The sequence below is a fragment of the Ovis canadensis genome, chromosome 6 (assembly GCF_042477335.2).
Source record: "Ovis canadensis isolate MfBH-ARS-UI-01 breed Bighorn chromosome 6, ARS-UI_OviCan_v2, whole genome shotgun sequence".
NCBI lineage: Eukaryota > Metazoa > Chordata > Mammalia > Artiodactyla > Bovidae > Ovis > Ovis canadensis.
The window spans coordinates 103,388,578-103,415,593 of NC_091250.1; the positions used below are offsets into that span (position 1 = coordinate 103,388,578).

The window sequence follows — 27,016 nt, forward strand, 5'->3', positions numbered from 1 at the left end:
TTTTATGAGACCTTTATACTCTACTGTGTATTTTTCGCAATAGACTCTGCTCCTAAGTGCTCGGGTGACTAGTTCACATGACTGGGCCATCAGTTCTCACGCCACAACAGTGGGTGATTCTTTCTTGGGAGCTGGGGGAGGGGGTTGTTGTATGGGAATCATATTTGTTAAAAATTGCTTTTGTTGTTGTTGATTTGGAAATGAGACTGATGGGATTTATTGCATTTGGGAAATTCCCTGAGCTGTTTGTTAATTAGAATGTGGGGCAATGTAATAACTGTCTCTTGTGAAGGAAGATGTAATTATATAATGGTACAACTTGTTAAAAAAAAAAAAAGGGTTTCATATAGGCCAGTAACTGATTGACCAAGAGCAAGCGATTTTTTAACCCTGATTCTAAAAAGACCAAGGATTTAACAGAGTTACTTTTTTCCCTTGATGAATTCAGATCACACACTGCAATAGCTTTAAGAGAACTTTATAGTTCTATTGAGTCTATAAGCTGTCCTTGAGGTGTTAATTACATATGATATCCACACCTTTGTGAAATATCGATCCGGTCAATGTAGAGTCTTTTTGTTTGAAGGTGAAAAGACAAGAGCATGTTTATGAAAACAAGAGGTAGACTGGTAATCTTTTGATTTGGTTTCAGGGAACAGAGAGTCACTGGAACCCTTGTGTTTATTCTGACTGGTCTGTCAGTCTTTATGGCTCCCATCTTGAAGGTAAGTATATGAAATACTCGCCTTGTCCTCCTTCTCAGAATACTGACAGATAACTGGATATGTGAAGAATAGAATTCTCCAGGAAGTATCAACGAGTTTCTTAGCACATGCATAACACGCTGAATGAAGCAGGGATCAGGTAGAATGAAGACTTTAAAACCTTTTGTCTTGATCTCCTCACTCCTTCATTCCTTCTATTATTATTATTGTAGTAATTTGGTTGAACCATATTAAATTACCACTATTCGAATTTTTTGACTATGGCTAGGGCAGTTTCATATAGTTCACTTACTACCTGAACTCCACTCCCAGCATTTTTCACTCTCCTAGTCTCTCTACATCTTTTCTTCCCATCACTTCCCATTTACTTGTCTTTAAATCATACCCTCCCTTCCCACATTAGACTCCTGGATAACATGAGTGACTCAGGATGATCATTTCGTAATTGTTCTCTTATTCTTAATGATTGCTGACTGTTTCTATTTTCTTCAAATCACAAGGCCTAATATCCACAAAGAGAGACTGAAATTACTGATTTATAACTGGAAAACTTTAGAAATGAACTTTTGAGGAATAAAAATGATAGATTATTTAGAAAGTTAGGGTCAATATGCAGGTTTGATGGGGTGAATGTCTCTTTAACAGATAAGTATAAACTGTATATGAAAGCCTATTTAGAAGTAGAGATGGTACTAAAAAGTGTAATATATATATATGTGTGTGTGTGTGTGTGTGTGTGTGTCATGAAGTTTCCCATTTTCTTTTGCAACACAAATATTTTATTCTTTTTTATTATAGAAACAATACTTGCCAGTGATTTATAATTTGTGTCTTATGCTTGGCATTATAGTACAAAGCATGAATATCACCTATAGACTTAATAATAACTGTCAATAACCACTGTTAGCAGTATCCTTCCAAATTTTTCTCTGAAAATTTTTGTTTGCTTTTAAACAATTCTAATTTTTAAAAAGGTTTTTTAAATGCTTATTTAATTATGCAAGTAATGAAACAGTACATTCTTGTAAAGAACTCAAACAATAGAGAAGTACAGAGAAAGGCCAAACTTCATTTCTTTCAAGTTCACACATTTATATGACAATTGCCAACTAGATGAGTTCGTGGAAAGTAGAAATATGATCTCAACTTACAGCTAGGACTGACTTTACCTTTGGAATAATTAGATTGATGCATACAATATGCACAAAAGTTTATAAACAGTAAAATACTTAAGTATTCATCTTTTGCCCTTTATTTCCACAATATCAATTAACTCATGTAATTAATTTTTGACTGGAATCGTGAAGGAATATGTATCTCATGTAATGTGTGGGGAAGTAAAAGTAACTGCAGGGAATTTGTTTCTGGTTACATACAGAGGACCTTAAGAAAGGACAGATCTTATGTTCTATGGGGACAGAGGGAAATCTATTGTCACTTTGCCAATGCAGAGCAAGTTGTGGGGTAGTTTGATTTGCTGTGAGTTTCATAGCATCAAATTCTCTGCTAAAGTGCTATGTGTCCTCTGTCGCCCCGTAGACCCCAGCACATCACTGGTGGAAAGTCTAATGGCAGTTTTTTCCACATGGCCAATGGAACCTCATGTGGACAGGTCAGCTCTTAGAGAGATCATTGTGGCCTCAGGTTGTGGAAGGCTCTACTAGGAATTTGCCCCTGGAACCCCTGAAGGTGGACTCACATGGCACAGCTGCAGAGTTTCTTTTATAGGATCTCTTAGTACGTAGCCACTAGTAAAGATAAGTCAGAATCTTCCCATCAGTTCCTCTGTACTCATCACCACCCACTCTTTTTTCTTTTATTCTTATATTATTTCTTTTATTCTTATATTATTTCTTTTCATGAATGCAGTGTAAAATCCTAACTCAAAAAAGTCAGATGTGTTTAAATTTTGTTTGTTTGTTATAGCAGATTGGTTTTTATCTTGGAGAATCTGTCAACTGAGTAATCATGCCTGATTCCAAAGGGACACAGAGAACAGTGTATAAACTGCTATTTTTAGGAAGAAATGCACTGTCTCTTCCTAACTCTTTTCTCACCCAAATATGGCTGCAGAGACATTAAAGCTGAAAGAACTTTATTTCTTCATTTTATGCTGATTCTTTTTGCTCCTGATTTGTAAAACATGTTACTATCTATAGGAACAGATTACAATGCAGAGAAAGGAGTGATATAGGTATAAGGGATCACTGAGCATAAGCTTGCTTTTCCTTTGACCTTCCTTAAGTACTCATGTTCTAGCTCCCCCTCATTCGGGTACTATCCATAATTGTGGCTATTTCCACCTGGCAACTTTGGGTCAATACAAAGGAGTCAATATGAGAATCAGTGAAAAGTGAAAAAAGGAGTTCAACAATCATTTGTGCCAGGCAAAATTTTGCGCAAGATCTGGGAAATGAAATTGTTTTGTTAATGTAGTTTCCAACATATTGTAGGAAATGTAGATTAAAAACAAGGGTTCAGTAGTCTAGCATTGACTATTGCAATTCATTACTTCAGTTAGTGAGGCTATTTCTTACTTTAGGAACCACATCTGAACAGGTCAGCCAGTTTCAGATCAGGTGCCCTTCTTAACACTGAAGTTTGCTAAGTTACATGCATTTCACTACAGGAACCTTGTTAGCTCATTTAAAAAGTCAACACAGGAAGAAACGGACGTTGAGAGTAGTTTAACTGAAACCTAAGTTATGACTGAGAAAAGTCAAGATTAACAATTAACCTCAGAAGTCACTTAGAAAGCAGTATTAGCACCTAACTTGGAGGAGGGAATGTGACTATGTGTCTATATAACTGTGTGTTTTAACGAAACACATGACAACTTTAAGGAATGGTTTTACTTCAAAGAGCTGCCTTTGAAAGGCAGATTAAATGAATGAAACAGAAAGAAACATGTGACTTTTTAAAATTTCCTCCCAACTTCCTCCCACCCTTTCCTCCCGACTCCCTGGGTCCCTCACAGGTTTGGTGGTCTCCGATGATGCTAGTTATATTTTCTGCCATGCATTAAGTAGTCTGGGTAGTCATTCCCCATGCCTATGTAGGCACTTACTGTGAGCATTGATTACTTTGAAGTTGATGATTTTTGTTTTGATCTCTTTGCCAAACTCTGTCTTTTTACAGAGAAGAATGCAATGCAGGGAATCATAATGTACTAGCTTTAAGTTCAGGAGGACACCCCTTGACCTTGGCCAGCAATCAGTGGTACATGCTTCACATCTCACCACTGATTCAGTACAGAACTGCTTAGAAGCAGGAATAACTGACTTCCCAGGCTGGCTAGACAGTTTAGGTCTGTGTTTCTGCAGCGGAAATACTGACTGTTAAGCTAGGGTTCTGTATGGGGAGACTCAGGGAGACCAAAGAGCAGGAAGAAGATGAAAGGCAGTTTCTGCAGCTTTCTTTTTCCATTCTTCTGGCAGGCCTAAAGCAATAAAGATCAAGAAAAGTTCACTGCTATTTCTGTTGCCTTTGCTTGAATTAGTTTATCTTTAACATGAGGAGTGATCAGAATTTATCCTTCAGATTTGTTCAGTGATCTAGAATGTGGAGGAGAGCATTTAAATTGTATTTGACAAACGTTTGTTGAGCTCCTGCTATATGCTATATACTCTGCTCAGTAACAGGGAAACAAGGAGAAGTGATAATGATGATGATAAAGATGATTGTATTCATAGCTCTCATATATTCAACTTGGACTTGGACTAAGGACTCTGCACAGACTTTTTATATTTAGTTCTCCAATAACACCTACCAAAATTATACTTACTTAGGATCTTTTTAATCTTAGAAAAGGCTTTAATTGGATTTCTTCACCAACCATATAATACCCAGTTACTATATTGTTAACATCTTAAATTTTTTTTTTAATTTTGTTTTGGGGAATAGCCATTTAACAAACAATGTTGTGATTGATTCGCAACATTGAAAAGGGATTCAGCCACATATAGTCATGCATCCATTCTCTCCCAAACTCTCCTCCCATCGAGGCTGCCACATAACATTGAGCAGAGTTCCAGGTGCTATACAGTAGGTCCGTGTCGGTTATCCATTTTAAATTTAGACTGTGTACATATCCATCCAAAACTCCCTAACTATCCCTACCTGAATCAACTTTATAGTTAAGAAAAATTGTGAGGAACTTGCCAGGTCACAAAGTTCCCTGAATTGTTTGAGCCAAGATTTGAACTCAGGCAGTTCTGAGTCCAAAGCCTAACTGATGTCATAACCACGTGGTGTACCACCTTTGAGATTAAAAATAGTATTTGCCCTCAAAGAACTGTTCACTTTCATTTTCCTTGAGATGATCTTCCCCAGCGTCTCTGACCCAATATCTAATTCTCTCAAGTATAGAAAAAGATAGACTTTTTACAAACTCTTTCATCATAGCTTGCTCCACGATTTCAGTGATTACAGACCAGATTGCAAGTCTGTAGCTTCCTTACGTTGATTTTTAAGGCTTAAGGGTGTTAGGATATTGTTTTAATAACATGTTCCTGAAGACAGTTGTTAGTGTTGAAAAAGCAATATTGTAAAACTTCGATAAAACCAAGTCTTGTATTCTGACCTTTGTAGCCCTTCTTCTGTCCTAAACTCCTGCCATGTCAGGCCCACCACAGAGGAGCCAAAGAAACCTGTGCTTTGCACTCATAGGCTTCTCGACCTGCCGCTAAAAGCCCTCTTGATAATGATTTCAGTACTACGTTCGTCGAGGAGGGCATGGCAACCTACTCCAGTATGCCAGCCTGGAGAATCCCCAGAGGTACTTGGCAAGCTACAGACCATGGGGTCACAAAGAGTTGGACACAACTGAGCAACTAAGCACAGCACAGCACTGCACTCATCAGATATCTATTATGAGCCAGACCCTGAACTAAATATCTGTGCTATGCAGTCTTTGTTATGGGGCTTCCCTGGTGGCTCAGCAGTAAAGAATCTCCCTGCCAATGAAGGGGAGGTGGATTCAATCCTTAGATCGGGAAGATCCCTTGGAGAAGGAAGCTCCAATATTCTTGCCTGGGAAATCCCATGAGCAGAGGAACCTGGTGGGCTACAGTCCATGGGTCTCACAAAGAGTTGGACACGACTGAGTGACTAAACAACAGCAAATCTTTACCATAAGCACTCTATGGATGAGAATACTGAAGACTGGGGAAGTTAAATCATTTTCTCTGGGTTGCACAATGGCAAGTACCAGAATTGTAACCCACGTCTGTCTAACCTCTATGCCCATGCTCTTATCAAGATCTCATTCTCGGTTTTATACACACACACACTGACTATGATTCTGCTGGGAGACCTCATTCTTGTACTGAAATCTGTGCTGTGGACAACTTCAAACCCCTCTCCCCTTTTTTGAAAATTGCATTTACCATTTTTACATTTTTTTTTCTTATGGGGATAATCTAACAGTATCAAAATCAAAGGGAAGACTGTCACCAGAATTTGAAAATTTTGGTAACATTGTCTGAATATGTTAATATTGATCTCATCTCTGTTTCATTATTCTACCTAGTGATAGGATCAGGCATTTAATTTTTTTCATTTTTAATGTTTATTGAAAGCATTATACAATAATATTTATCTACAATTACGCTTTTTTGGCATTCTGGGTATGATTGCTTATTTGTATGATTTTTGGCATAATTTTATCATTTGATACTTCTTGATATGCCTGTGAATTTAGTATACCTTGTGTTATATGTTTTAATTTCTCTTGTCTTGCTTTATATTAGTGTCTCCCTGATATTACTATGTATATCATAGTAGTTAAAATGGGATCCTATCTTTTTAAAGCACATTCTTCTCTTCCTTTTTGGGAAATTTCTATTGTGATTAATATTATATTGTGATGAATTTTCAGGGCTTGACCTTCTAATATGACTCATAAATCAAATCCAATAAAAAATATCCTCTAACCCAGTAACTCTGTTATGTTTCATCAAAATTTCTGAGCTGAAAGATTTTTACTGAGACACCACACTATCATAAGAAAATGGTGGATTTAATAAGACATTTGTATCACATTGAACTTAGCTAAAAATCAAATTAATAGCCTTCTTCATATGTACTATTTTTACCACAGAATAATTTTTTTAAAAACATGATAATATCTAAAGCTATTTTCCTCCTCATACCATATTCTGAGTTAATGCTACCTTCTGATTTCATCTTGTGATTAATTTGGTAATATGTGTCATCATCAGTTCAGAGAGAACAGATCTAGGCTCAAGGCACAAATTGCCTTCACTCTGGCATTAGAACCACGTTCAAGAAAATGCTTAGCTAAGCTTAGGTGACAGGTGGGGATAAGGTCCAAGATCATCTTTGTGATTGCTTTCTTTTAAGCCAGATTAAAAAGTAACTATGGCAGGATTTCTAACAAGTTTCCCATGAACTATATACTACTTTTCTCTCCTTCCACCTTTCATTTCTTCCCAAGAAATTAGAAATGAAATGATAAGAAATCATCATATATTAAGGGAGAATGGAAGTGGCCTTGTCTGTGGAAGATATTTTAAAAATTAAGAAATAAGTCAAAACAATAAGTCAAAACATAAAAAGAGGTGATAATATGTATACAAATAACTGATTCACTTTGCTCTATAGCAGAAACTAGCACAATATTGTAAAACAAGTATATGCCAATAAAATTTAATTAAAAAACAAGTAAAAATATGAAAGGGTCTTTTTGTTAGTTTCATTTTTTATTTTTTCAAATAAATTTGTATGGAAGCATCATAAGGAATGGAAACACACACGTTCTAAAGAAAATGAAAACAACTGTCCAGACTCCAGTGTCTGGAACATGATACGTTCACCTCTGTGGCGACTGTTGGGTATTACAGGATGCACGGCTTCGCTGCCACTCACACTGCCCTTCCTACCACCTTCAACTTTCGAAGTCATTTAATTTTCTGAGTTCAAGATCAGATTAGCTATGTTAACATTGTTGGTCTTCTTTAGAAGAGGCACATAATGTTTTCATAAAATGGTATATTTTCTCTATATAAATTTAAGTTTTTATAGCTAATCAATAACAATTGGCAGTTATGACCTATTTTGGAATTTATCCTATTTCTCTAGGGTCTCAGATACAGAACTGTTTGAGGTAATCACAAGGAAAGGCTGATAAACATTTTGCTTCAATTTCTTAATACATGTGATAGTTCTTTAAAAATTACTCTAAAGTCATACTGTTTTCTGGCTACAATAGCCTCCTTTGTGCAGATTTGGTAAGACTGGACTTAATTGATTGTGGTTTTAGTATTTGAGCTTTGAGAACTCCTGAACTTGAACTTCTTTTCAAAATCCAAGCTTGAGAACCCTTTTTTGTTGTTGTTCGGATAGAAGACTTCCCAGAAACAGTCATCCCTGATTTGACTTGTTTCCACAGTGCTAGGAACATTTCAAAGGTTTAGAAATAGACAAAAGCTACAAACATCATATTGGAACTTCCCTTACGTTACTGTATAAATTCTTGCTAACTGATGCATGAAAATGTATTAATTCATTATTAAAGGATATGTATTAATCTGTGTGTGTGGTTAATTGCTTCCAGATGCTCTATGCTCCTTTCAAGTAGCATTCGCATTAGTTAGTCCTCTTAATATTCCCAAGAAAAAGAAAGGGGACAGTCGTTTGATGTTTACTTAATTGAAAGAGACATATATACACCAAGCTGATATTTGGTCTAATAAATACTGCAATTTTCACTAGGTGAAAATTATTTAGAGAAAAGCCAGCAGACTATTGGGACAGAAATTTGGTCTCAGGAGTGGGGCAACCCTCTGCCTTTCTTTCTGCTGCACAGTTCATGCAAACATCTGATTTACATGGTCATTCCTTTTAAGGGAAAGGGAAACAGACTTTTTCTCCATTGAAAAAGTCATTTTAAGGTCATGCATGCTAATTGTTTTTAAAAAGTGCAAACAAGCATCAGATGCTTCATCAATATGAAAGTCTCCTTCACCCTCCTTTCTTTCTTTCTAGTACAAAGTGTTTAGAAGTTTATCAATGATGAGTAAAGCACACTGATGAGTGGTCACTGTGTTACTAAGTCCTATCTTTTAGTTTCAGATTTAGCTTTTATTTAAACTGACCCTCTCTTACTGTTTTTATTATTATTATTATTATTGTTTTTAAACTTTCTTCAATTTTTTTCCATCCTAGTTTATTCCCATGCCTGTACTCTATGGTGTGTTCCTGTATATGGGAGTAGCATCTCTTAATGGTGTGCAGGTAAGTTTTCCATAGCAATCTAAGCATAGTTAGTTATATTTTCTAGTAGTAGTATAAACAGTCCAGTAATAGATCATTGAAAAAAAGTGCTAAAAATGCATTTATTTTCTGTTTTCTCCACCATTCACCTGTGTTTCTGATTTAATTAACAAAAGTAAATTTGTTAACAAATGTTGTCATGTATACTCATCCTTGAAATAAGCTGTTGAAGGCCGTTTGACTAGGAAAATAAGAAATCTCTCTGTGATCTCCCTCCCTCCCTCCTTACTTCCTCCCTCCCTTCTTTCCTTCCTAAGAAATAGTGCTTGAGACACTATTTATCCATTTGCCTTTACCCTATAAAGGGCAACCTATTCTTACTTGATTTGCTTTTCACATGTCTGAGATCACTGATCAAGAGTTTTGCACCAATGAAGGAATCAAGTCAACATGGTTAATGTGCTACTTTTGTCAGAAATTTCAGCTTGTCACATCTTGGGTAAAACTGGCCCCCTCTTTTTAAAAAATCATTAAGGAAACCTTAAGGGACTTTGTCTTTCAATTGAGGTTTACTTTAATTGGCACCAAACTGGAAATACTTCTGCTTTCTGGCACCTTGTTAACTGTAGCCTTATTTAGCACTTAGTGATGTTTTAATGGAAAAGACTGCATGTCCTGTGAGCATCATAAGAATTTATTTAAACTCCTTTGTAAGAATCCTTGTTTTCATTTATTGGATTTAGATTAATTTGATTTTAGAGTCTGATAGAGTGGCCAGAACTCCAAAAAGAGAAAGGCTATTTTATTGAGTAGAGTTCTTTGAGCAGAGTTCTTCACCATTTGTATATTTATTACACAATACAAGGTGGTTCTTCATAGACTGGACTAGAAGAATGTGAATGTGGGTTTACTTCATGAATGTCCATGAAACTTCTGGGAAGTATAAATGTGTAAAAATATTTTTACCTAACATAGTAAATATTCTTTCTTACTTTAAATATAAAAATATGAAACAAACATGGTCCCCAAACAAATAGTTCATATTTTTATTTGGCCTAGATAAGTCAGTCTAGATCAAAAGTTTGATTTATGTGTTCTAGATGTATAATCAATGGTTGGAGCTACAAGCTTATTAAGTTAAACAGAAAGGAAAGAAAATCAGTGAATTTATACAGTAGGGGAAAAAAGATCCCTTGCTGAAAGGATAGCTAGTGGATTTTTAAAATTCTACTGTGGTATTGCCCTATTGCCCTTTCTCTTTACTTTTTCTCTTGACTCTCCCTCTTTTAATTTTATTTATTTATTATTTTGGCCACACTGTGCAGCTTGTGGGATCTTAGTTCCTCTACCAGGGATTGAACCTGTGCCCTCTGCAGTGAAAGCTCAGAGAACTACCCCTGGACCACCAGGGAATTCCCAACTCTTCCTCTTTTAGACCTTTTGGGCAAGATTCGAGTTAGTAAACAATTTTGGTACCTCAATCTTCATAGGTAGGACTGCTCCTATCAGTCAAAAATAACTTTGGAGGAAGGAAGAAAACTGTTTAAATAGGAAATCACTTCAGGGAAGATTGTGATAGCCTATTTACTTTACATTTTCCCCTTTCCTCTAGAGAGAAAGTAGAGATATTATTTCAGAGTTCTTATTAAATGATCATTCGTTTCAGCAGATGTTTAGTAAGCATATTCCATGTGAAAATTCCTATGATAGGTATTTAAATAGTATCATTATTATCATGATTGATGTAAACTTAGTAGTTGTTCTTTGAAGCACAACACCGGGCACATAGGTTTTCAGTAGTCATTTTAATACCTGTTTATACATAACAGTGGAATAGCCTTTCCTAGATCAGGTAACTAGTTGTTGGTGATCTAAAAGTCACTACAGTATTCACATGGCTCTTCCCTGGGAAATGGTAATTTATTGCTGAATATATTAGTTGTTATGCCATAGATAATGCAAAATTTATGAAAATACCAATGCATTCCCATTTTCAGGTCAGATACTTCTTTTATATCCTTAAAACAGTATTGAAATATATGTGATACATAGCATTGCCTCTTCTTTTCAGATAAGTCAGCTTAGGTGCAGGGAAATACATGAGTTAGCTATCTTCCTTTAACACGTTATTAGTAGCATAGGCCCAGGCTCTTCTCTCCTAAGGTGTAGATAGTACATGTAGAAAATAGGAGCTGAGGACTTCCTTGGTGGTCCAGTGGTTAAGAATCTGCCTGCCAGTGCAAGGGACATGGGTTTGATCCCTGCTCTGGGAAGATCCCACATGTCGTAGATCAACTAAGCCTGCATGCCGCATCTACTGAGAGTGTGCTCCTGAGCTGGCAAGCCGCAACAAGAGAAGCCACCGCCATGAGAAGCCATGCACCACAGCTAGAGAGTAGCCACTGCTCACTGCAACCAAGAAAGTTCATGCACAGCAATGAAGACCCAGCACAACCAAAAATAAATAAAGTTTAATAAAATGAAAGGAAAACTCCAGGATCTTAAAAAAAATGTAGGAGATGAACATCTTGAGTTTATATTTGACTTTGAGACTGTATTCTTTAGTGGCCACTTTGTCTCATATTGTCCTATAGCTGCATAACTTTCCTGCAAAGTAACAAAAACCGGAAGAGTCGTACTGTCTTACTGTGTTAAATGATGCGTCTTCTCTTCCTGACCAGTGTTCTCTAACAAGGTCCTTGCTTGCCTAAAATACAGGCTATAAAACACCTGTGGTTAGTTAGATGGAAAGAAATGACTTGGTGCATCAGCCCTTGAAGTAATGCGCTTGTCCTGCCCTTCCCTTTTCTCCCCAGTTCATGGATCGTCTGAAGCTGCTCCTGATGCCTCTGAAGCATCAGCCTGACTTTATCTACCTGCGTCATGTCCCGCTGCGGCGAGTGCACTTGTTCACTTTCCTGCAGGTGCTCTGTCTAGCCTTGCTCTGGATCCTCAAGTCCACCGTGGCTGCTATCATTTTTCCAGTCATGGTAGGGATTGTTCTGATTGAACCTACCCATGAGATCACACCAACATCGTGCAGTTATTATAATATTGATGACACATGTGTCTTTTATGGATAGTTCCAGTTGTTGTTGTTGTTGTTGTTGTTGAGTTTTGACCTAATCAGTTTGGTGGGTAATAACTTGGGGTTCCCAGGTCTCTGGTTGTCTAGGCTGGACCTTGTAGTCAGACAGCTGAGTTCAGGTATTGGCTCTGGTTCATGCAGACCTGTGAACTTCCCTGAGCCCCCATGAACTCATCAGTAAAATGAGAATGGCATCTTTGTTTTATTATGTGCGTGAATAATGAATATAAGGTGGATAGCATAATGCCTGACAGATGGTAGATACAAGTACACATGACATTAGTTATTTTTAAAATATTGCTGTACATTGGAGTCAATCAGAATACACTTCAGGTACACTTCAGATCAAATAATAGAGGACCAGTTTGGCAGCTTATAAGAGGTCAATGAGTGAATTAGAAGAAATGGAGAGCTAAGCTTAGTTTTTGAAGTTCTTCAAATTTGTATCATGCTAAGTGTAAGGGTAAGTCTGGACTCTCCTTGCCATGTTATGATGTGAAGGAAGGTGAAACAGCTAACGTTCAACTCTGAATCACAAATGAAGAAGGACATAAGGAAATGCTAGCTCTGTATTTGACTTCATCATTGAATTTGTGTGTGTGGGAAATAATGCTACTGTAGCTTTACTTTTTTTTTTTTTGCTTTTTTTTTCTTTTTAATTAAGTTGTTATTTCTTTAAGAGATGCAGAGGCTGACATAGAGCATAATCTAAAGACAACTGTTAATTTGAAGCAGAGTCAGGACTTCCAGGTCTTACTGCATATTAATTTTGCTGCTGAGCAAAAGCATCTTTAATATACCTTCAAGAGCAGTTCATAAAATCAAAGAGACAGAGCTCAAGAGTCCTGGGGTTCAAGTTAGAAAACTGGGACCTTTTATCTTCTCCCTTTATCTGGCTTTGTGATCTTGGATAACCTGCATATGTCCCTAAGCTTTAGTTTTCTCTTCCTTTGGGTTAGAGATACTAACATCTACCTTTTGGGTTGGTCATCATGGGAACAAATGAGAAAATATTGTCTAAGAGTTTAACACGGTGTCTGACTAAGGGTAAATATTCAGTTAAAGGTAGTGATTAAAGTCACCCCATTGGAATAAATGGTCTGAGTGGTGGCTCAGAGGTTAAAGCGTCTGCCTCTAATACGGGAGCCTGGGTTCGATCCCTGGGTCAGGAAGATTCCCTGGAGAAGGAAATGGCAACCCACTCCAGTATTCTTGCCTGGAGAATCCCATGGATGGAAGAGCCTGGTGGGCTATAGTCCATGGGGTCGCAAAGAGTCGGACACGACTGAGCAACTTAACTTAAACTAAATCAGTTCAGTTCAGTTGAGTTGCTCGGTCATGTCCGACTCTTTGTGACCCCATGAATTGCAGCATGCCAGGCCTCCCTGTCCGTCACCAACTCCCGGAGTTCACTCAAACTCACCTCCATCGAGTCGGTGATACCATCCAGCCTTCTCATCCTCTGTCATCCCCTTTTCCTCCTGCCCCCAATCCCTCCTAGCATCACAGTCTTTTCCAGTGAGTTCTCGTGTCCGACTATTTGTGACCCTGTGAATCGCAACACGCCAGGCTTCTCTGTCCAATGAGTACTCCCCATTATTAATATTTTGGAGATGTCTCTGTGAACTATGCATTGTACACATTTTTTGACTTTCAAAAACCTGTATAATGGTTTAATTTTGAACAATTAGCAATCATATGCAGGCTGTTTTTCCTTTGAAACTTTAGTTATTTTATTGAAAATCTGACATGGAAGAAAATGCTTTAAAAAATAATGCTTTCACACAGAAATTCCAAATGGAGGGATCATACATTACAGGGAACAAAATTAAGTGAGCCAGAGACTTCTGTGAACCAACCTTCCTCGTGAAGAAAATGTTTATGGTCCACTTAATATAAGTCCATACAAGCCAGACAAGTTCTGTCATACTTTAGCCTTGTACAAAAACGTTCCTACTGGTCTTGGTAGAGCAGTATTAATACTCAGAGTGCTCTGACATGCGTTCTTTCCTACCCTTTGTATCTGTCCTTCCAGATCTTGGCACTTGTAGCTGTCAGAAAAGGCATGGACTACCTCTTCTCCCAGCACGACCTCAGCTTCCTCGATGATGTCATTCCAGAAAAGGACAAGAAAAAGAAGGAGGATGAGAAGAAGAAGAAAAAGAAGAAAGGAAGTCTGGACAGTGACAATGATGATGTAAGGGGCTTTCTAAAATTCCGAAGTAAAATTCCAAAGTTGGTTAAACAAATGTGAAAATGGTATTTTTTTTTAACCCTTCTGTGTGATGTATGTCTGAGTTCCAAGAATGTTTACTGGTCATGCTGTTTGTCACTTTTCACCTTTGTTTGCCCTTTATTTTCTTTCTTTGTTTTTTAAAAAATATTTTCTGAAATCTTTCGGAACTGTGAATATGCTAGTAATGATATAATGACTTCTAGAAAATCAAGCCCACCGTATCTAAACAACTTTAATCTCTGATCTCCTAGATAAAAAAAAAAGGAAGCTTGCTTCATAGCTATAAAATATATTGGGCTTACTATTGATAATCCAGGATTTAAATTTGAGGTAATAACTCAGTTCTGTATAATTTTAAGCCTGATGAGGACAAATGCTGGTGACCTCCCCTCCTGGGATCTCTGTATCTATTTGAGTGGGCTCTCAAACAAGCTTCTCAGCTATTTTATTTACCCTTGCACTGGACTTTGACATAATTTTAAAAAATGTATTGCGGTATAGTTGCTTTACAGTGTTGTGTGTTTCTGCTAGACAATGAAGTGAATCAGCTGTATGTATACATATATCCTCTCCCTCCTGGACCTCCGTCCCATCCCATCCATCTAGGTCACCAGAGAGCAGCAAGCTGAATTCCCTGTGCTATACAGCAAGTTCACGCTAGCTGTTTGTTAACACATGGGAGTGTATATATGTCAGTCTTCCTGTCCCAATTTGTCCCACCCCCCTACTTTGCCACACTGTGTCCACGTTGTGCATCTATTCCTGTCCTGTGAGTAGGTTCATCTGTACTGTTTTCTAGATTCCACACATATGCATTAATATATGATATGCTATTTGTTTTTTCTCTCTGATTTCACTCTATATACAGACTGTAGGTCCATCCATGTCTCTATAGATGACCCACCTTTGTTCCTTTATATGGCTTAGTAATATTCCATTTTATATATGTACTACGTCTTCTTTATCCATTCATCTGTCAGTGGGCATTTAGGTTGCTTCCATGTCCTGGCTATATTGTAAATAGTGCTGCAGTAATGAACACTGGGGTACGTGTGTCTTTTTGAATTCTGGTTTTCTCAGGGTACATTCCCAGTAGTGAGATTACTGGGTCATATGGACTTAAGCATAATTTGAGATTGCTTTTCTGTAACCCTTCAATAAAATGGAAAGGAAATTGGGATTTGGGGATCTTTTTACATAATTATAATAGTCAGTGTTGTCATTTAGGTGATCTTGCAATTGTATAACTATGCTAAGAAAAAAAATCATTGTCCACTTTTTAGGAAAACATTTCACAGAAATTTTGGTGTTTCACTAGAGTCTATAGTCAGGATTGGAAGAAAATCTGGGATTTGCTTTTCTTTCACACATAAACACACACTCACACGAGTAGCTTATCTCAATAGCTTTCTGAAAGGACAGCCAAAATGACACCTTCTACATGAAGATTTGTAGATTTGTTTTAGATTTTACCCAGTGCAGTATCCCCATTCTAATGGAATCCCCAGTATCCTTCTAACATGAGAGTCTTGTTAGTTTTCATTGTCTGGTCTGTACTTGATCATTTTGATGGATCAGGCATACCTTGTCCTTAATTGCCAAAACAGCTCTTTACTTTTGTTCCTGTTCTACGGATGAGGAACTTTAGACTGAGAAATGTTGAGTCATTTTTCTAAGCATACACATATTGGCAAAAGCAAAGCTCTCATACAGGCCTGTCTGGTTATTTTCGATTGGTCAAGTTGTCTGATACTGTATTCTTTTTGGAGAACTTGGAAAGAGTACAGTGAAGGAAGGCAACAGATGAAATTGGATTTTAGATAAATTGATCCAATAAGAAAAGGCTAAATACATGAGGCACATTTAGCTAAAGAGAGAAGGAGTCTGAGGAAGCTTTTGTGACCGTCATCATCCATCTTCAATGAGAACAGGTGTATAGATTTTCTGTTCCAAATGATGACAGAAAAAGAGAGAATGTGCTTAAACTGCAGCACAGATTAAGATGCAGTGTTAACTAGAAAGATGTGTTTACACATTGATAGAAATCAAATTTTGAAATAAATTTCTAGGCTACTCAAGGCAAAGTAAAGATTGCCTGAAATACTGAGATAATTAAAGCAGTATTTCATCTTGAATTTTCAAGACCAGTACCTCAGTTTATGTACATGGACACCAAACTTAAAATTCATTACACGTTATAAATGTGTGAAATAATTTTATGGAATCATCTTCTCTAATGAATTTTAAGGAAAAAACAGTAATAAAATATCTACTTTTAAGAATGTTTTAAATTTAGTGCTCTCTAATGTCAGAGGTTGGATCAAATGAGCTCCTGAGAAGTTCTTCTAATTCTTAGGTTTGATTTTCAGCAAATCACATCTTATTTAAGCAGTGCTATTCTTTTATTAATAATATGTATCATTTTCAATCCATATTTCCAACAGATTTCTTGAAGATAATGTGTGATATGTGTTTCTTTTCCTCTTTCTCCTCTTTCCCCTGCCCCCTTGCCCCCACAAAAGCAACCAAGCAAGCTTATATATGTATCCTAGACAGTGAATCCAGCCACACTATATCTGTGCCATAAGTTCTGAGTGTTGAGCCCATTATTTGGGATTCTCCATTTGAAATGTGGCTTTCCTAATGTTCACTTGGTCATTGTATGGTTTGGCATCCACGGATATAGGGAGCCACACAAGGGTATGAGAATTCCAACTCTAATATTTGTGAGCAAAAGTAGTAAAAATTATGGCTTGCCCACCTTTTGAGCCAGTCAGTCATTTTTGAACCCATCCATTAGGCTATGTATGATTAAGGGTGAGCTGCCATTCTGTTCATCTATAAATGCTATTATTTGGGGAAACTTTGAAATACTGCACCAAAACCTGTTCTTGACATTTTCATTTTTTTTCAATTCCAGTGCAATATTTTAATCTTTTGAAATATTTTAATTCAATATTTTAATTTAATATTTAAGGATCATTATCCTCTTTAGATTTATCATAAAGGAATTTTCTATATGTGTAATAGTTTTATGGTAAGATTTGTTTTTAACTTTCTTTCATCCGTAGTTGCCATTTTTCCCCTTTCAACTAAATGTCATCTCCTTGGTACTTTCAGTGAAGAGATGAATTCCCTCTTTTGGATTCAGGCATAGCCATGGATTCAGTATAATGAATCCTGAAAAACAGTAAAGTGTTAATCCTATAGAAATCTGTTATAGTTTTGGCTTAAGTGGTCCATTCTTTTAAGAAGCTTCATGGTTTTTTATTTTGGTGATGATTCTCTTCTCCTTATCTGACCATCATAGGCACCTTCCTTGTGACATTATCTTCTCACGTTTTGCTAAATTCCCAAATATATTTGGAATAAGCTAATTAAGATGAACCTTTAAGTACAAAATAGTTTTGATAGAATATTAGAGTAGAGGATGGAGGGTTATTTTCAGGTCTATATGGATGACTCTTTAAGAGTGAATATTAGAAAAAGTATCCTTACGTCTCTTGGAAGGAAAGATAAATCATCATTTTCCTGGGGGTAGTGTTGGAAAGCATAAACGAAACAAAATTTCAAGAACATATAGTTTAGGAAGCCTCCTAAATTTAATCTTTCACACTTAACTGTTTGTTTCAAAGACACATACAATTAACCCATAAATATTTGATTGTGAATCCAGCTTATGGAAAACTTTACAATTGTTTTCTTTTGTGGTGAGCTCCATTTGTGTGATTCTAGTTTTAACTGACTTAATTCCCTTAACCTAGAAGAAAGGAAAATAAGTCTGATGGGAAGATGCCACAGAACTTGAAAAGCCAGCAGAGGAGAAGTGATTGAATCTAAGGCTGTTCTCCTTAGTGCAGCATAAATGATAATGTGATAGGTTCAATCCATCCTGTGAGATCTGCATAAAATAAAACTGTTGTAAATTTCTTTCACAGTCTGACTGCCCATACTCAGAAAAAGTTCCAAGTATTAAAATTCCAATGGACATCATGGAACAGCAACCTTTCCTAAGTGATAGCAAACCTTCCGACAGTGAGTAGAACTAACCTCTTGCATGCCGGCTGGAATATGATTTGCATTTTACAGAGAAAAAACTTAAGGACTGTTATCTCCATTCACTTCCCCTGTTTTCTTTCTTTTTTTTTCTATGTGCAGATTTATACTTAATTATTATGAAATTTCATTTTTACATTCCTTGATCTTTACTCTTTACCTTTTCCTTTTATCCATAACCATTTAAGTTTTTATTTGATTGTCTTTTCTCTGATCCAAGTTACCGCCAGTTTCTTTGAATTGCTAAACTCATAACCATGTTTTTAATTGATTTCCTTTTTTTCTGCTGGTATCTAGAATGGCAGCTTCTAGTACTACATCACTGTCTGTTACTGTTTGTCTTCCTTAGGTTTCCACCAATGATCAAATCAGCTCAAAAGAGAGATTGCATCGTGGGTTTCTCAAAGATCAATGAGTCAGTCAATTGTTAATACTGAGAATTTGGCATAAATGCTATTTCAATTAAATTGGCAATCATTAAATATTACCACCCATCTTTGGGTATAGCCTATAAGATATTTGCATTTTTCTTCCTAATTTCTTCATTCTCCTTCTGCTATTTCAAAATCATCTTTGTAATTGTACTGGTCTTTCTGGGGGTAATAGCCTGGTGGCAAAGGTGTCACGGTTTTTGACATGTCATCTTTTTTTTTTTTTTTTTTTGTAATTGAGTTAACAGGTCAGTTAAAAAGGATGAACACTTTCGCAGTAACATTAGTGACTATTTCAAGCTTTTTCAATAGCAAGTACCAATTGCCTCCAAACTATTTTGAGTTTTCATTTGAAGGAAACATACTCTTTTAGCTCCAGGTGCACTTCAGAGTATCCTGATCTGTTACAGGAAAAGATAGTTGAAGCATTTTTATTTCTATTTGACAGTGCTATTTCAACTGCAGTAAGAAGTTACGAAGAAAAGTTTGAAATGAATGAGTATTTATGGCAAATGGGTATTTTAATTATCTCTTGGTGTTTATCACAAAGCTCAGCAGCTTAAAACAACAAACCTGGATCACCTCATGTAGTTCCTGATGTTTAGGAGCCACTGATTTGGGTGATTCTGGCCCAAGGGCTCTCTAGAGGTGGCAGCTCTCAAGCTCTTCTCTGGGTCTAAGTCTGAAGGCTTGACCAGAATTAGGGATCCACTTTCAGGCTCAAGCACAGGGCAGTTGGCAGGAGATGTTAGATCCTTCACTCATGAGATATCTGCTAGGGCTGTCCCTGTCATGGCTGCCAGTGATAACAGAGAAAGAAACCAGAACAGAAGCTGCAGTCTTTTATAAAAATGTCTCAGGAATGATGTATTTCCTGTGCATATTCTATGGGTTACACAAACCAACCCTGGTACAGTGTTGGGAGGAATTATAGAAAGACATGAATACCAGAAGGCAGACAGCATTGGGAGCCATCTTGGAAACTGGCTCCCACACTGGTTTAAACAAAAGAGAATTAAAGTAGTCTCACCTTTGGTGTCCAATCTGTAATCTGTGACTGAGACTACTTTCTTCTCGATCTTAGCAGCAACATTTAGTTGAATATTTTTTTTTTTTAAGTTCAAGCTCCTCAAACCATTATTTGGTCTCATTTCTCGTTTCCGGAGCATTAAAGAACAAAAAGAGACTGTAGAAGTCTCCTATTGGCATCATAACCTGGCACACCTCTTCCAAGTACAATTTAAAAACCACTTTAAAAAAATCAGAATGGTGGCTCAGAAGGTAAAGAATCTGCCTACAGTGCAGAAGACCTGGGTTCATCCCTGGGTCGGGAAGATCCCCTGGAGAAGGGAATGGCTACTCACTCCAGGATTCTTGCCTGGAGAATTCAGTGGACAGAGGAGCCTGGTGGGCCCCAGTTCATGGGGTAACAAAGAGTCAGGCATGACTGAGTGACTGACGCTTTTACTTCACACTTAAAAAAAAAACAAAAACAGATAGAATTTGAGGCTCCTGGAGAAAGTGTATGGCAGATTGATTATTTATTACTAGTTGTTCTTCATTTTCTCAAAAACCTTTAAAAGGATATTTTGAAAGTAGTGGATATGACATGAGAAATTTACTTAAGCAAAATACCCATGATCATACTAAAATCTTTTCTAGTATCATATAAATCCATGAAAGAACAAAATTGATAGTGGATTTGCAGTAGAAGCAAGTTCCTCAAAATTTTAATTTTACCCCCACAAATAATAGCAGGATAAAGTTGTAGCTAAAGATGGCAGGAAATCCAAGGGCAAAGACTTAGGCGTTCAGTAGATGTTATCATCCTCTAAAAATTATTTACCTTGTCCTCTCACTGAAAAGAACAGTGGTCCATCCCAGAAAACCTAGAATCAAGGAAACTGAGTGATTTGGGCTTCATCACACTTCTTAGATTCTTGATACAGTGTTTATTTCAATTGTGTAAACTTGTCTTTCTTACTATTTCCAGTTGTGAAAGATGTATCCATTTTTGTAAAGACTTAAAAAATTTTCCTTCTAGTGTTATACTTCACCAATGACTATTTATGATTAACATTTTATTTTTTTTTTAGGAGAAAGATCACCAACATTCCTTGAACGCCATACATCATGCTGATAAAATTCCTTTCCTTCAGTCACTCGGTATGCCAAGGTAAAGGACAGCCCAGTATCTTATGTTGTTCTGTGGGGTGATTGCCCTGCAGACATGGAATTGATGGCAGGTTATTGGCAGGACACCCTGTTCTCCATCCTCCCTACAAATTTATCTTAGAAAAATTACCGAGACATCAGACCTCATCCAAGCTTTTACTTGTAGAAAACATTCTAAGAGACCTGTTCCACCTACTCTTAGAAATAATGAAATCTTTCAGGATCATTAAATTCCAGGATCATACCAGTGTCATCTCTGATTTAAGGGTAGCTGGCATTTCCTGCTGGCTCTTCTCCAGTAGTTTCCTTCCTTTTTAACACAGCTCTAGAGATTTCAAATTTTCAAAATCGTGAAATCTCTGAGTGTTTTTCATGTCAGTCTTTTTGTCCTTTAACTCCTCACAGTGTCACCTACCTGGTAGTTCTTTCTTAGTTGTTGGCTTTTTTTCTTACCTAGGTATGAGAGCTTATGATACTCTTACTTGAATTTCTTAACTCCTATTTGGTAACTTCAGCCCATTTTTAAAGTATTTGTTTTTAATACAGAAGGAGGGGATAAGTATTTAAAGAGAACAAAGAAGGACCCACTAGACTTCTGTACAACGCATAAACATTTGACAGATGGTAAAGGAATTCTGTTGTACTTACTGTTTCCCTTTTCCCCCCCTCTTTTTCTTTTCCTCTAGTCCTCCTAGAACTCCAGTAAAAGTCGTGCCTCGAATTAGAATAGAACTTGAGCCTGAAGACAATGATTACTTCTGGAGGAGCAAGGGAACAGAAACTACATTGTAACCTGTTTGTCTTTCTTAAAACTGACCTTTTTGTTGTTTATGTCCTTGTTTTTTGTCTGATTATTTTTAAATTTTTGTTCTCTTTTGGTTTTTGGTCACTGGCCGAACACTACAGCTCTCTCTCTCTCTGCTTCTCTCTTGCATAGGTAAAATCCAGACAATAGCGCACCATTCCTTAAAAACAACATCTGAAGAATCGCTTTTTGTTCTTATACTTTCAGATACGTCCTCTGACAACCAAATTCCTCTGTCACTCAAGACATGCACAGACCCTGTCATTTTCCTTTATTATGCAGAGGGCAAAAGTATTGAGGATTTTATAACACCTTTTCTTAAAATACTGAAGGAACTTCCAACATTAGCTTTGGAGCTGTGCTTACTGGCTTGTGTTTCTGTCTGGTCGAACAAACCTTGACCTCCAGACAGTCCCTTCTCGCTTGTATTGCTCTCCAGGACTGGAAAACGTGCTGCTATTCTAACTTGCTCTCGCTTTTAAACCCTAATCTTAGAATTATCAAAAGAAGGAAAACTAAAGGTACTTTATTCCCATTAGAGAAACTATTGCCATCATTGTAGCAAGTGCTGGAATGTCCCTTTTTTCCTATGCAAACTTTTTTTAACCCTTTAATGAACTTATCTGTTGAGTACATTGAAAAATATTTTTCTTCCTAGATTTTGTTGTTTAAATTATGGGGCCTAACCTGCAACTTATTTTTTGTCAATTTTTTAAACTTTTTTTTAATTACTGTAAAGAAAATGAATTTTTTCCTGCAGCAGGAAACATAGTTTTGAGTAGTTCTACCTCTTATTTGTAGCTGCCAGGCTTTCTGTAAAAATTGTATTGTATATAATGTGATTTTTACATACAAACACACACACACACACACACACCATCTCTAGGGTATGCCTGAGGGCTAGATTGGGCTGAAAACACCATGTTTCTAAGCATCCATTTTTCCCTTTCTTTAAGAGAAATTTAACTGTTCTATGAAGGAGATTGAGGGAGAAGGGAGATGCTCCTTTGTAATGGGAATAACTGATGTTTTGATAATAGTATCCAGGCACAGATGCTGATTGTATTACCATGTCAGTGTCCTATGCAGTATTGTTAGACTTTTTTTCATTTTGAAAATATTTGTGTGTTTGTGTATGTACTCTGTGTGTGGCTGGTGTACATATGTGCAAAGTTAGAAAGAGTCAGAGTGATGGTAGGGAAAAGGCAAAGTTACTAGTTCTCTTGTGTCAGTTTTTATAAAATCCAAACCACTTATGAAAAATCTATCAGAGGTCCAAGAGATTTACCATTATGCAAATGAGGGTAAATATATTTTATTACCCAGATAGCAGTCACTATCACTGATACAGTAGCCCTTATTTACAATATAAAATCCATAAGACTATATAGTAGACCATTTACACATTTAAAAAGTGTTTATGGGAATGCAGATAGATCTCAGAGGTATTATATATGTATACATTTTAACAATACTCACATTGTCTTTAAGATTGAAAGGCAATTATTCTTTGTGATTGGGGCATTTAGAATATATATGTCTATATATGTGTATATGTGTATTTCAAAGTACCAGATTGAAAATTAGACAAATGAAAATTAGATCTTTAACCAAATTTAGCATGTTATCTAACTGTAATATCTCAATAGTCTGTATTATATATTATGAATCTGCATTAAAAATAGCATTTTAAATGGTGAATCCATAATTTTGGATTCCTAAAACCATATTTGTAATGTATCCTGACTAAGACAGGTTGCTGGAGGAGTATTAGAAGCAGAATGAAACCACTTATTTTGGTTTCATAATATGTACATATTGACTCCCACTCATTCTTATATTAATTAAATTATAATTCTGTCCTTTTGAAATTTTGATTATAAAAATTTTATTGTCCTAAATTAACTGTTACTTTTATAGTATCTGATAATCTTAAAACTTTTAATTTTATACAAAATAGACATAAATGACCTACAATTTTTTCATTAAAATAAAGGTGGCAGAATAAACATTATTTGTTAAAATCGTACGTGCCAAATTTTGGCATCATGTTTGTATTTAGAGCTGTTCTTAAAATGATGATATTATCTTCTTTTTCATTATCCTCATTTAAAACTGTATGAGGCTTTTCTCTGTCTTTCTAATGGGAGCATTGATAAAATGTTTAAATGCCATGCATATTGAGATTAGCCTAACTTAGCATCTTGTTAAATTAAAGACGCATTGGTTCACTTTTATATTCTAGATAGAATAATTTATATTTCTGATCATGAATCAAGTATCTGAGGATTTGTGTCCCTTTCTGTCCCTTTCAAAGGACTCCTGAAGCAACTTAACTCAATATTTCAGCCTTTGAGTAGATAAAACTACCTGTACCTTCATTAATTATCCATATTCTATGACGGAAGTTTGATACTCATGAATGCAGAGAAGCACCTTGTATTTGCTAAAAGGAATAGTTAGTATAAAATCTTTTTAATATTTTGGAACCCAGGGAAGTATTTTAAAAATCACTTTCAGAGGAGCACAAGTAGTTACCAACTAAACAAACAAACAAACCCTGAGATCCACACAGAGCTACCAGATTATCTGTATTTTAACTGAATGTGGGTTTCCCTGGTGGCTCAGATGGTAAAGAATCTACCTGCAATGCAGGAGACCTGGGTTCAGTCCCTGGCTTTGGAAGATCCCCTGCCTGAAGAAGGGAATGGCTGCCCACTCCCAGGATTCTGGCCTGAAGAATTCCATGGACTGTATAGTCCATGGGGTTGCAAAGAGTCAGACACGACTGAGCGACTTACACTTTCACTAACTGAATGTACTATCAAAGAACTAAAGCAGATTTTGGGGTGGTTTTGTTTTTATGTAAACTGGACACACAGAATACAATAGTAAATTTGTTTTATCAAGTGTTTCTCCCTGATGTAAACACAGAGATAAAAGATTTATGTTAGGAGTAAAGGACCAAGGGTACATGCAGAGTTGTTAAAAGTCCTATGGTTGTACTGGCTCAGTGTTGGAAGGAAAGTATCTGCTTTATCAGAGCATAAAGACTTGTGGTCTTACATTGGAAAGATGTTTTGGAGACACTGTTTTCCTGGATAAAAGTCACTCTACTGTGTAAAATAATGATCAAGTTGGGATCCTAATTATTTTGTGTGCCGTGCTGGGTACAGTTCCTGCCTCTTTTTCCAGTCAGGCAGTGGAGTAGGGTAGGGGGATGGAGGAAGTCAGAGAAGTAGGAAGACAAACCTTCTCTAGTCAGCCCCCAACCAATTCAAAGAATGGAGAGAAGAGAAACAATTGTCTGCCAGCAGAGATTCAGTTTATATGTATTCTATGCACATGCACCAACACACACAGAGTAAATCGTTAATCAGCTATATACTGGTGTTTAAAACAGAGAACGATTGTCTTCCAAGTTTTTGGTTCTTTTTTTAAAAACTGTGTTAAGTACTTGAAATGTGTTGACTGCTGACTCTCTTTCAAAAATGAAAACAAAACTGTTTGAGTTGTATTACAGAGGTTGACATTGTGCAGGGATGGGACAAAGCTTTCTTCAATCCTTTCCATACCACTTCATGATTTTGGTGCAGGAACTTGAGATGTTCTTGTTTATTCCATGAGATTTCACATCTACTCTTCACAGTATGAGCATGAGGCCCAGTGGCACCAAGTGGCTGAATACAATTGAATGATATTTTGCTTGGGCCTTGGGAGTTTTCAGATGATGATTTCTTTGAGGTTCATTGTAGCCTGAAATAAAGAAGTTGTGTGATATATGCTAACCAGTCAAGTTGCTTTTTGACCAGAAATTTAGATATGTTCTATTTTTTGGCTCATTTCTTTGTGCTCCATGGGTACATACAAAAATCCTGAATTCTGTTTCTTAGGCAAATATTGCAACTCAGGGCTAAAGTCATCCAGTGAAACTTTTAGAGCCAGAAGTAACTTTGTCCCAATCCTACAATGTGAAAAGAATGAATAGTTGCCTCTTTTTAGCCATTTTCATGGCTGGTACATATCCGTACACATTACTTTTCAGAATCAATACGCACTTTCAGATATTCTTATTTTTATTCTCTTAAGTCTTTATTAACTTTGGAGAAATGATGCATCTTTTTATTTTAAATGAAGTAGATCAACATGGTGGAACAAAATGATAAAGAACAGAAAACATTTCAATATATTACTAATAATTTTTTTCCAATATAAAACCTAAAATTCCTATAACGTTATAGTATTTTACAGTTTTATGAAGCTTTCTATTGTGACTTTTATGGAATTAAGAGATGAAGAAGATGAGATATTTTAGCATTTATATTTTTCAAAATTAAATGTATACTTAAAATAAAGTAACTTTATGCATTTATGAGTGTCAAGTGCTTCTGTTCAACTTTTCAAATAATTATTAAGTGCCTGTTATTTTCCTCCTTTGAAGATGTGGGAAATACAAAGGTGAGTAAGTTCAAACTCCTGACCTCTGATTGCCTTTCATTACTCTAGGCAAGAGGATAAAATAGATGTCTAAATTATATAAAATAAGAAATTGTAAGAATTATCTATTCAAGTCTTAACAAAGGACTATGATGCAAGGGCTCAAAGCAAGAAAAAGTATGTCCACTAAGCAATGAAATGGTTTATTGAAAAGGTGACATTGTTATTCTTCTTAATATAGTTAGTGAAATAGAAGATGAATCTATATGTGATATTGATGTATATAGTCAATTCTCAAAGCAGAAAAACTGCTAAGCATAAGCACTTACTAAAAATTATTCAAATTAAAATCCTAGAATGGTGCTCCATAGAAGATAAATAATACATCCTCCCCAGGGTTCCATGTAATATTTGGAACTGTCTAGGAAATTTCAATTCAGCCCTAACTTATAATAAGAGAATGGTAGCAAGGTGGGGGGCGGATGGTCAGGGGGACAAATAGGAGGGATGGAAAAGAACCACTGGTAGCAATAAACAGTTACATTTTTTAAAAAAAGGTCATGAGATTGGGACCCTGGTTAAAACAGTCTTTTAATCGGGAAGCAACATAGAGACAGTGGCTCTGAGCATTCTGATAGTGGTGGTGACATTGGACATGGGATGAGGTTTAAATTGCATCACTGAGCTGGAAGCAACAGCAGAAAACGTACTCAGAATAGATCATAATATGGGAGAATTTGGTTTCTCAACATATCCACCAATGATGCATTAAATGAGTCAAGAAATTAGGTTCACATTATATTTAGCACGTTATGAAAAGGAAATGTA

At 36.4% G+C, this 27,016-nt stretch overlaps 1 protein-coding gene across 6 annotated transcripts in view; it reads left to right on the forward strand.

Moving 5' to 3' along the window:
• The window catches only part of SLC4A4 (solute carrier family 4 member 4), a 370,094-nt gene extending 343,975 nt beyond the window's left edge, over positions 1–26,119 (forward strand). For 5 of the 6 annotated variants that reach the window (XM_069594319.1, XM_069594322.1, XM_069594321.1 and 2 more), the window contains exons 20-26: positions 653–725; positions 8,913–8,981; positions 11,777–11,950; positions 14,084–14,245; positions 18,223–18,319; positions 20,868–20,947; positions 21,633–26,119. In XM_069594319.1, the coding sequence (XP_069450420.1) occupies positions 653–725; positions 8,913–8,981; positions 11,777–11,950; positions 14,084–14,245; positions 18,223–18,319; positions 20,868–20,911 (619 nt within the window). In that variant the 3' untranslated portion in view covers positions 20,912–20,947; positions 21,633–26,119. The remainder of the gene's footprint in view (positions 1–652; positions 726–8,912; positions 8,982–11,776; positions 11,951–14,083; positions 14,246–18,222; positions 18,320–20,867; positions 20,948–21,632) is intronic. The other variant, XM_069594323.1, reaches the window with a different exon arrangement.
• The last annotated feature ends 897 nt before the right edge of the window (positions 26,120–27,016 follow it).